Source organism: Asparagus officinalis, chromosome 3 (assembly GCF_001876935.1).
Source record: "Asparagus officinalis chromosome 3, Aspof.V1, whole genome shotgun sequence".
NCBI classification, from domain to species: domain Eukaryota; kingdom Viridiplantae; phylum Streptophyta; class Magnoliopsida; order Asparagales; family Asparagaceae; genus Asparagus; species Asparagus officinalis.
Genome location: NC_033796.1, coordinates 15,227,529 through 15,236,847, shown reverse-complemented (window position 1 = coordinate 15,236,847; position 9,319 = coordinate 15,227,529). Strand labels below are relative to the sequence as shown.

The following is a 9,319-nucleotide window of genomic DNA, read 5'->3' as shown; positions in this document are numbered from 1 at the left end:
CGCTCAAGTGCTCAACTTCGCTTCCCCTTCAATCGGCCCGAGCAAAGGCCATAAGCACACCTGCCTCCAAAAGGGCCATAAACCATAATTACCATAAGGGCCCTGCTTAGATAGCCGCACGGTCCGTGCCCAAATTCGTTACAACGGGGCCCACCAGCGCGTGCGACAACAAGATCATCGCCGCCCACCTGGCCTCCCCACTAAAATCCCAAACCCTAAAATCTCATCCTCCGAAAATGGCAAGTAACAGCGACGACGACAGCTCCAACCCGAATCTGCTCCTCCTGACCCTCCTCCCTCAGTCAAAAGACGACGACTTTTCCCCCGACTTATTAAACCCCCAACAGCATCATATATAGGAATTATACTACAATACCAATTTACTTACTATAAGTATATACCTATAAATACCAATAATAGTACTTATTAATAACCTTTCAAATATAAAATGGTTGAATGTTTAAACTTAAGGTTTAGGTTTAAATATATTATTGATAATACTGATATGAATGATTGAAGAGAATTATGTTACAATTCTCCTAATATTACTTTCCGATAATTTAGAAGATTTGTTCGCCACTCTAAAGACGAATTATATGAGTTGTTTGTTAAAAGGTTAATTCCATCTGTGTTTTGTGTGAATTAGGAAGGACTTAAAAACGTAATATTTATATCTTTATTTCTAAGTGGCTTGGTAGGTTAAGTATGAGTTAAACGTCTATTGGGTGTATAATGTTTTGTTAAAAACTTTGTTTAAAGCCATTTGTCAAGATCAAGCTTTACAAGTCCAGTACTTAATGTGATTGCAAAAATGAGATCCAACAATTGGAAAATGTAATTGGAAAATTCTTTTTGTAGCCATGTTTAAAATCACATTTTCAAACATTTCCCAAATTCATCCAAGTTTAAATGATTTGTTACGTTAATGAATTTATCAAAATCAAGTTTTTCGTCGGTCATGTGTGATGTTTTAACACAAATAATGAGTTTCAAACAAATGAAGTGATATTATAGAAATTCTTTTTTGAAATGTTATCTACATGTTGAAACTTTCCAAGAATTTAAAATTAAATACGCCAATTTTGGAGTTGATTTACATGATGGCCGACATTGTTAACAAAATCGTGTAGTCGCAATTTCAGGACACATATATATCTGTGTTAAAATATTATTTTTCTCCTGGAGAAGAGAGAGAGAGAGAGAAGAGAGAGAGAGGAAATAAACTAACAATTGACCCTAACATAACAATTAACCGAACTTAAACAATTACCCGTGAACTTTAACAATCTCCTAATACAAACAACAAAAAATAAAAAACAAAATAATAAAAATATAAATCCTCTTTCAATCATTCAATATCATCAAAGTAACATCATGATACGAGAGAAGATAGATAGAGAGAGAAGAGAGAGAGAGATCATAATCTTAACAATATGAACCCGTAACATAACAAATTAACGCGTACCTTAACAATTAACCCCCGATAGACTTTAACAATCTCCCACTACAAACAATCGAAAATGAATAAAAAGACAAAAATAATAAAATAATCATCATGCAACATTTCGACTAATCATCTAGTACATTATAATTAAGAGATAGAGAAACAAAATATAAAATAATCATCTATCATATATTTTATAAAAAAAGAAAGAGAGGAGAGAAGAGTATTATGGTCTGTCACATATTTAATCTTTGTTTGTCGTGTTTGGGGGCTCAGAAAACAGAATCTTAGTTTTTTAAGGTAAACCCCATACCAGTCTTAGGATTGAAATCACGTTTCCTTAGGCTTTTCAGGGCTTGTAAGTCATTATCCCTATCTCGTAATATAATTCTTCCGCTCTTCTCGGCTCTCGCAAGATGCGTGCCGGATGCTCGCTCAAGTGCTCGCAACTTCGACTTCTCCTTCAATCGTCCCGACATAGGCCATAAGCACACCCTGCCTCCAAAGGCCAATAAACCATAATTAACATAATGGGCCCGCTAGAATGAGCCGCACGGCCGGCCAAAAATTCGTACAACGGGGCCACATCGCGCGTGCGAACAACAAATCGAGCGCCCCACTGGCCCCTCTCACTAAACCCAAAACCCTAAAAATCTCATCTCCGAAAATGGAATTAACAGCGACGACGACAGCTCCAACCCGAAGTCTGCTCCTCCTGACCCTCCTCCCTCAGTCAAAAGACGACGCACTTTCCCCGACTTATTAACCGCCCACTAGCAATCAGCAGCCATCAGAACAAACACACCGCCTGATCCATCGACAGACCCTAACAACCCGCTCACTCCCTTCTCAGGCCTCTCCTTAGGCTCTGGCCAGCCGCCCCGGGCTCTCGTATCCCTCCCGAACCGAAGCGCCTCAACCGCTCCTCCCCTCCCCCTCTCTAAACTCCCCCTCAGGATCTCGAGATCGGGTCCGGCACCAGCCTCGCGTGCATTTGCAGCTCGCCGCCATCCTCCGGGCCCCACGTGACCCTCACCGACCTCCCTCACGTTCTCCCCAACCTTCGCTTCAACGCCGAGGCCAACGCCGACGCCATCGCCGCCCTTGGTGGGTCCGCCGGTGTCCGCCAGCTCATCTGGGGAGACGAAGTGGATCAGCTGCCGGTTTCGACGAGGTTCGACGTGGTGATGGCCTCGGATGTCGTGTACTATGGGCATTTGGTTGACCCTCTGCTGAAGACGCTGAGTTGGTTGGTGAAGGGTGAAGTGGTTTTCGTGATGGCGCATCTGAGGAGGTGGAAGAAGACGGATGCCGTGTTTTTTAGGAAAGCCAGGAAGCTGTTCGAGGTTGTTGCTCTTCACTCTGATCCTCCTCTGCCTGCAAGCAGAGTTGGTGTCGTCGTCTATCGTTTCGTCGCGAAGAAGAAGGCTGTCGTCGTTTGCTGACACTTTGTGTTTTGATTTTGTTTTTGTACTTGATGGGTTTTTTTTTTTTTTTTAATCGTTTGCTGACACTTTGTGTTTTGATTTTGTTTTTGTACTTGATGGGTTTTTTTTTTTTTTTTAATCTCAATGAAGCAATAGATTGCTCTTTCTTAGTTCAAATAATTTCAGCAGAAAAACATAGTATACTGTTTTACACCGAGTTGCCTTACTAAGAGATTACATTCTTGGCTAATGAAGCAGGACGCAGCTCAATGGAGACTAGCGTTATAGGCTCTTAGATCCGAGGTTCTCGGCAATCTCAGTCTCCCACCTGTCACCGTTCTCAAGTGGTTTCTCCTTGTCATAGAACAACTCCTGGAAATGATGAAATCACGAGAATAGTAATTGAAGTGTTGAGAGAGAACAAAAGGAGATCCAAGTATAACTTCAATTGCGTTACGTACCTCGTGGGCTTCAGTGGCGAATTCAGAGTTTGGGCCCTCGACTATGGCATCTACAGGTCATGCCTCTTGGCAGAATCTGCAGTAGATACATTTGGTCATATCAATGTCGTGCCTGCATATTCACCCACAAAGAAAGTGATAAAACAACCACAGGAACTATGTAGGATTTAGATCGATATCCAGTATAAGAATTGGCTCTATATCTTGTCGTTCGTCGACTGCCATCTTCTCGTTCTTCAGCTTCAATTGTGGTTGCTTGTGCTGGGCACATCTGCGATCACAAATGTGGTTAGACTACACAGATATTGGTTTTGGCAATCAATAGAATTTGAGGAACTAAACTCAGCTTGTAAACGACCATGCTTCTTATACTGTATTATGGAAACCAAGCTATACTATTGATGTTATACTATCGATCTGAGCTCAACCCAAGGGTTTCCCTGAGTACAATAGAAAAGTAATCTTGTATACCGGCACATATGAATTTATCGCTTCACAGAGCTTACAAGCAATGCAACGCTCCTCCCCAGTTGGATATCGGCCTAGTGTTTCGCCATGAAATGCGAGGCTCAAAGGGCCTTTCTCAAAAGGGTAATTTATTTGCGAAAGACAAGACCGTAAAAAACATGGCAAGGGAAGAGTTAAGAGACCACAGGAATACAGGATAGATCTTTTTAGGGTAACTTTCCTCTGAAAAAATATTTCAGTGTCAGACTCGGGCCTCAAACCATTTCGGTGAGAAATAGTGTATTTATGCTCTTTTCAAAAACTGAAGGAAACCACTGTCAATTAGAATGCATTTTCCTACATTTAAAGAAAAATCCATAGTTATGGGCATCATAATGAACTATGGATCATAATTTACTAGACATTACCAGCACTCAAATCCTTGGCAATCTCTTTTGCAAGTTGCTTTCTCTCCTCATCCTCTGCGTATTGCCAGACTAATTAGAACAATGTAGACCTTGTGTGTGTGTGCGCGTGCGTGCGCGCGCCTGTGTGTGTGCATGCATGTTGTGTGTGTGTGTGTGGCTTGAAGAGTGGAAAATGGTGGAACTTGAAGATTGGAAAAGTAACCAAATCAGTTGCTAGGCATAACCATAGATGGAAAACTCAAGGTCAAGATACCACTGCAAAGAGCAAATTGGCCTGATTTCTGACAGTTGTTAAGAAAACATGGAAACAAAAATGACAATCCACGCCATCTTAGTTACGTAATTTCAGTCAGACAGGATGTAAGAAGAGCCAAGGAATTTTGGCGAATAATCTCCAATTTTAATTTTTGTGTTTGTTTGCATGAAAGTGAAACAAGTATGACAGTAAACTCACTTTTAATATCAAAGTAAACGAACTTTCAGCCGCGCCTGGTGTGTGCTTTATTTGAAAGTAATATGAGAGCGAAATTACCCATCAGGTGTCTGGAATTCTTTTATCTGTGTGGTAATTGAGTAACATACTGGAAATCCCCGTTGCACGTGGAGTTAGTTTCACTAGGAAGAGTACATGATTCACAGATTCAAGAACATCTCACCAGTCCATTTTTTTTAAGCCCTGCCGTAAATCAGATTTTAAGTTTTCAGGACTTTTTAACAGTTCCACAAAGAATACGTGCCCTATCAACTCACTGAAAGAGAATGCGCCCGCTATAATAACTGCCTAGAGAAAATTGACTCATGCAGTGTCCTAGAATTGGGGATAGAGGATTCATAGTTGCTTTTGATTTATATCGCTGATCGAAGACATAATGATTCAAATCCGTCGCTATCAAAGTGAGACATATTTATGCATGAACCAATCCATATATATCACTAAATGCACCCACAAAGAAACTAGTTCATTATCTTTGTTCTGATGTCATTTACTATCCAGCAACGGACACTGTCTTCTTTTTCCTAAGCCTTGGTCTCTTCTTTTTTATTACTTAGCGGTACGATACATCACGTCTTTTTAAATGGTCTGAGACTGATTAATCCTTCTTTTTAAAAAAAAAACATTTTCCAACATCCAGCAGTTACCATAAGTACTCACTCATCAGTGACATAGATCTTCACTTTATATTCGTACATGTCCAGATAATGCTGTTCTGCAGCGTATTACACAGTTTTCTTGCAAATTTTCGCTTTATGGTTATAGTAACACCTTTCCTCCTGATAATTACTCTGTGTTGTCCCATATAAAATCAACAAGGGCATTCATAATGTTCAGAAATTTCAAAATGATAGTCTATTAATCTCTCCGTTCAATGGACTTTGAGGGCGAAAGACCCCAGCTGGTTGTCGTGGCTATAGAGAACTATATATAGAATCATAAGATTTTAAGCAGGTAAACGAACAGCCACAAAATCACCATCCAGTCAATGTATTTATTTTTGACACAAAAGATAGCTCCAAAGCTAGGGTTGAAGTACGGAGTTGGGGGGATTTTGTCCATACTTGCCTGCAGTTCGGATCGAATTCTGCGCCACCAGAGAACAAAGGAAGAAAAAGAGAAAGGATAGTACCGATGCTATAATAAATTAAGGGTATTTAGGGGTGGGGGTATAAAAATGAAGAGCGAGCGGAAGAAGCAACGGATGCTGGGGATATGCGAGAGCTTACCAGAGGTTGGGTTGGGGAGATCGAAGGGACTAAGACCATTCCGAGGTAAGATACCGGCCATGGGCGGAATCGCTGAGGGCTCTGGTTGATCTTGAGGTGGGAATGTTGCCCGAAAACGAGAGCTAGTTTTTTAAAAGCGCCAGGTGCCGCTTGATCTTTGGTATCAGATAGCCAACCCCAGGCCGCATCCGCCCCAAAAACGAACACCCGCTATCCCAAAATAAATAATAATAATAATAATAAATATCATAAAACGCCCCTTAAGTTTAAGGGTTTATTAGATGAACCCTTTTATCTTTTAAACAAGTCCAGGAGGCTCTCAGTGTCAGAATCAAAACCGGACTCATCCTCAGGGGTGATCCATAAACAAATCAGTAAAACACCATTATAAGAAACGTAAAATACATGAAAAAATATTAAGGTTTAACTGCACTTACATGCTCCAAAGTTAACCTATGCGCCTTGGTGCTCGCCTGCTCCTAATACTGATTTCAGAGTCCACATAGGATGCATATATTCTTTAGAGAAACAATGGTATTGATATATGCTTGTTGTACGATATATTACAGTTGCACAAAGGAAAACAGCACAGAGTCAATAGAAATGCCTAAAAAAACCTTCTCCCACTCCAGAAATGGATTAGAAAACATGTACAGTTTTATCTTGACATCCATCGACCCCACTTTGTGGTCCTCAAAATAATTGCTGCATCTTTGACAGTTTAAGCTCCAAGGATATCAAATTCATGAGGCATGAAGTCTTCACTTGGTCTATAGTACTTTTCAGGAGAATACAACCCCATGTTCGACACTTTGCTGGTGTACAAACAAGCAAACCTCTCAACCTGCACATAGCACAGTTATAGCACAAACATGACATAAAACCGGCTATCATTATAGTAAAACTAGTTGGAACCATCTGATTCAGCACAACAGTTCACGTCAATGTATGCAAGAAATGAATAGATCACATTCCATACATGAAAAAAGTTTAATGTTTATGGATACTGGTATTCAGCAAAGTATCAAATGCTTGATGTACAGTGGAATAGATACCTGATGAGCAAAGCGAGAGTTCTGGTAACCAGTTTTCATAAGCTGTCCCCACACTGCATGAAACTGGATCAAGATGGAGGAAAAGTTAGCGGAAAGGCTATATAAGATAGCTTGCAACAACACTTCCAGATTCAGGGGCCCTTAGATCATTTGCTTAACACTTCAGACTTTTCAGGCTCCAGAAGAAACAGACACAGCAATTTAACCTTGTGTTCACTATCTACCAAGATTAACATATGGATACAGCAATCTTTAAATATTATTATCCTTACGAACATGGAAATTGTGTGCAGAATAGATATCAAAGGATCTGATCAACACTATCAAGAAGTCATACAATAGAACAAGGCATAACATTGTAAGCAAGCAGCTCAAATGGAGCACCCTAAAGGGAGGAGGCACATGGTAGGACCACATACAAGAGACAGTACAATGACAGCCTTTGAAGCAAATTAGAAATATGCACGAACCCCAACCCCAGAGGAAACCATGCACATAGTAGAAATTTATACAAATAGGGCCCTATAGGCATCTTGTGGGTACATACAGATCCTTGATGTCTTGATAGGATTGTTTCAAACAAAGTAAACGCATGAAATAGACACTTGGCAGTTTTTTTTAAAATTGTTTGAAGCAGCGAAAGAGTAAATTTGGCTATAAAAAATGCCTATGCCACAGACCTTTAAAGTAGCACTTCGGAATATGTTTTCAACAACAAGCATAATTGATGTAAAGAGATGTTTGTCTCATGTCATAAGAATGTCCATCAGTAAATTCATTAGACATGTCAATCTATCAAAAGGAAAATTTAGTCAATGGAATGAACTAAATGTATAATGGGTCCAGTTCATGGTGATCAAAGCTTTGCTGGTTTTAGGACTATTAAGTTTACCTTCAAGTGACATTCACGCTGTAGCTGCTGATGATGTTGGCGAGCATTGTCTCTTTGTAACTATAATTCAGAAAAATTCACAAAGTAAAGAAAAGTGCATCATGAGTGATCATATTATTTTCCAGTTTTTAAGTATTTAATGCTGCTTTCAATATGATCAACGACTTACAAAAGTTTTTTAAGTTGCGTATGTATTATATTACAATGAACCATATACAAACTAGTTAATGTGATACATAAGAACCTAATATCTGCCTAACTTCTACTAACATACTCTATATATATATACTATATATAATATATATATAATATATATTATATATATATATATATATATATATATATATATATATATATATATATATATATATATATTTATATAATATGATATTAATGGTATCCTTGTCATAGAGGGGATTTCCTCCTATGACGCCTCTAAAATCACATGATTGAGCGACATTGTGGATGATCCGCTCCCGTTGAATCTTGATCTACATATTCTAAAAACCCCAACACCAAGTTGGGGTGAACCCGTGTCGTTTGACCCTTCATCCACTCGTATCAATTTTTAACGGTTTTGAATGATATAGAACTTTTCACATGGCTCGATGGAGAATCAAACGACGGATTCACCCAAACATTGTGTGTTGGGGTTTAGAATATGTAGATCAAATTCAACGGAAGCGGATCATCCATAAGTCGCAATCATGTGATTTTAGAGGCGTCATAGGAGGAAATCCCTCCTATGACAAGGATACCCATTAATATCTCTCTCTGCTCTTCTCTCTCTCTCTCTCTCTCTCCTTCCTCTCTCTCGTCTCTCTCTATATATATATTATATAATATATATATATATTATAATATATATTATATATATATATATAATATATATATAGTAAAAACCATGTTCAGTAGTTTTGACAGACCTGCGAACTTGCACGGTTGAATTCTGATGGCTTTTTAGGTGTCAAGAATAAATCAGAAATATATTACCAAAATATCTAGCTGAAATCTGAAGATACGTTCTTCCCGTAAGTTCACAGAAAATCAGATAAGAAAACTGAAAAATATACACCCACCGGTCTTTTTTCAATCTCGGTATAATATGCATCTCAAGATTAATTCCAATGTTATCGCACAAGTTTGACATCAAAATATCATTTTAAAAAAACATGAAATTGTGGTAATACTAAAAGTAGAACTTCAACTAAATTTTTTAAATTTCCAAAACATATGATAATTCATTAAAAATTTTATTTAACCATCTTTATTAGCCATACAACAATTCTAATGACCTCGAGCCTACACCAGTAGACCTGTTCTTTTCGATATATAAGTTACTGAATAAATAATAAATAAAAGAAAAAAGTTCTTCATCCACAATCAACATAGGTAATGAGATGATCATGTACTGTTCCCTTTCGAGAGCTATCGGGGCACGTG

General features: G+C 38.7%; 2 protein-coding genes across 5 annotated transcripts in view; one reads left to right on the top strand and one right to left on the bottom strand.

The window, feature by feature from the left end:
• On the top strand, positions 1-3,808 carry LOC109834674 (protein N-lysine methyltransferase METTL21A-like). The gene is made up of 4 exons (XM_020402704.1): positions 1-348; positions 2,224-2,297; positions 2,401-2,926; positions 2,998-3,808. Exons 1-3 carry the CDS (start codon positions 237-239, stop codon positions 2,887-2,889), a joined length of 675 nt encoding a protein of 224 aa, XP_020258293.1. The 5' UTR covers positions 1-236; the 3' UTR covers positions 2,890-2,926; positions 2,998-3,808.
• LOC109833134 (cytosolic purine 5'-nucleotidase) overlaps positions 6,444-9,319 on the bottom strand; it is a 16,030-nt gene continuing 13,154 nt past the window's right edge. For 3 of the 4 annotated variants that reach the window (XM_020400690.1, XM_020400694.1, XM_020400692.1), the window contains 3 exons: positions 7,877-7,936; positions 6,985-7,047; positions 6,444-6,773 (listed from right to left, as the gene is read on the bottom strand). In XM_020400690.1, the coding sequence (XP_020256279.1) occupies positions 6,651-6,773; positions 6,985-7,047; positions 7,877-7,936 (246 nt within the window). In that variant the 3' untranslated portion in view covers positions 6,444-6,650. Of the gene's footprint in view, positions 6,774-6,812; positions 6,893-6,931; positions 7,048-7,876; positions 7,937-9,319 lie in introns of those variants that run through there. The other variant, XM_020400693.1, reaches the window with a different exon arrangement.

Coding starts and splice junctions, on each gene's coding strand:
- LOC109834674 (XM_020402704.1), top strand. CDS start 237: ATGGCAAGTAACAGCGACGACGACAGCTCCAACCCGAATCTGCTCCTC. Junction 349..2,223: donor CTTATTAAACCCCCAACAGC/ATCATATATAGG, acceptor CGCCCACTAGCA/ATCAGCAGCCATCAGAACAA. Junction 2,298..2,400: donor CCCGCTCACTCCCTTCTCAG/GCCTCTCCTTAG, acceptor ACTCCCCCTCAG/GATCTCGAGATCGGGTCCGG.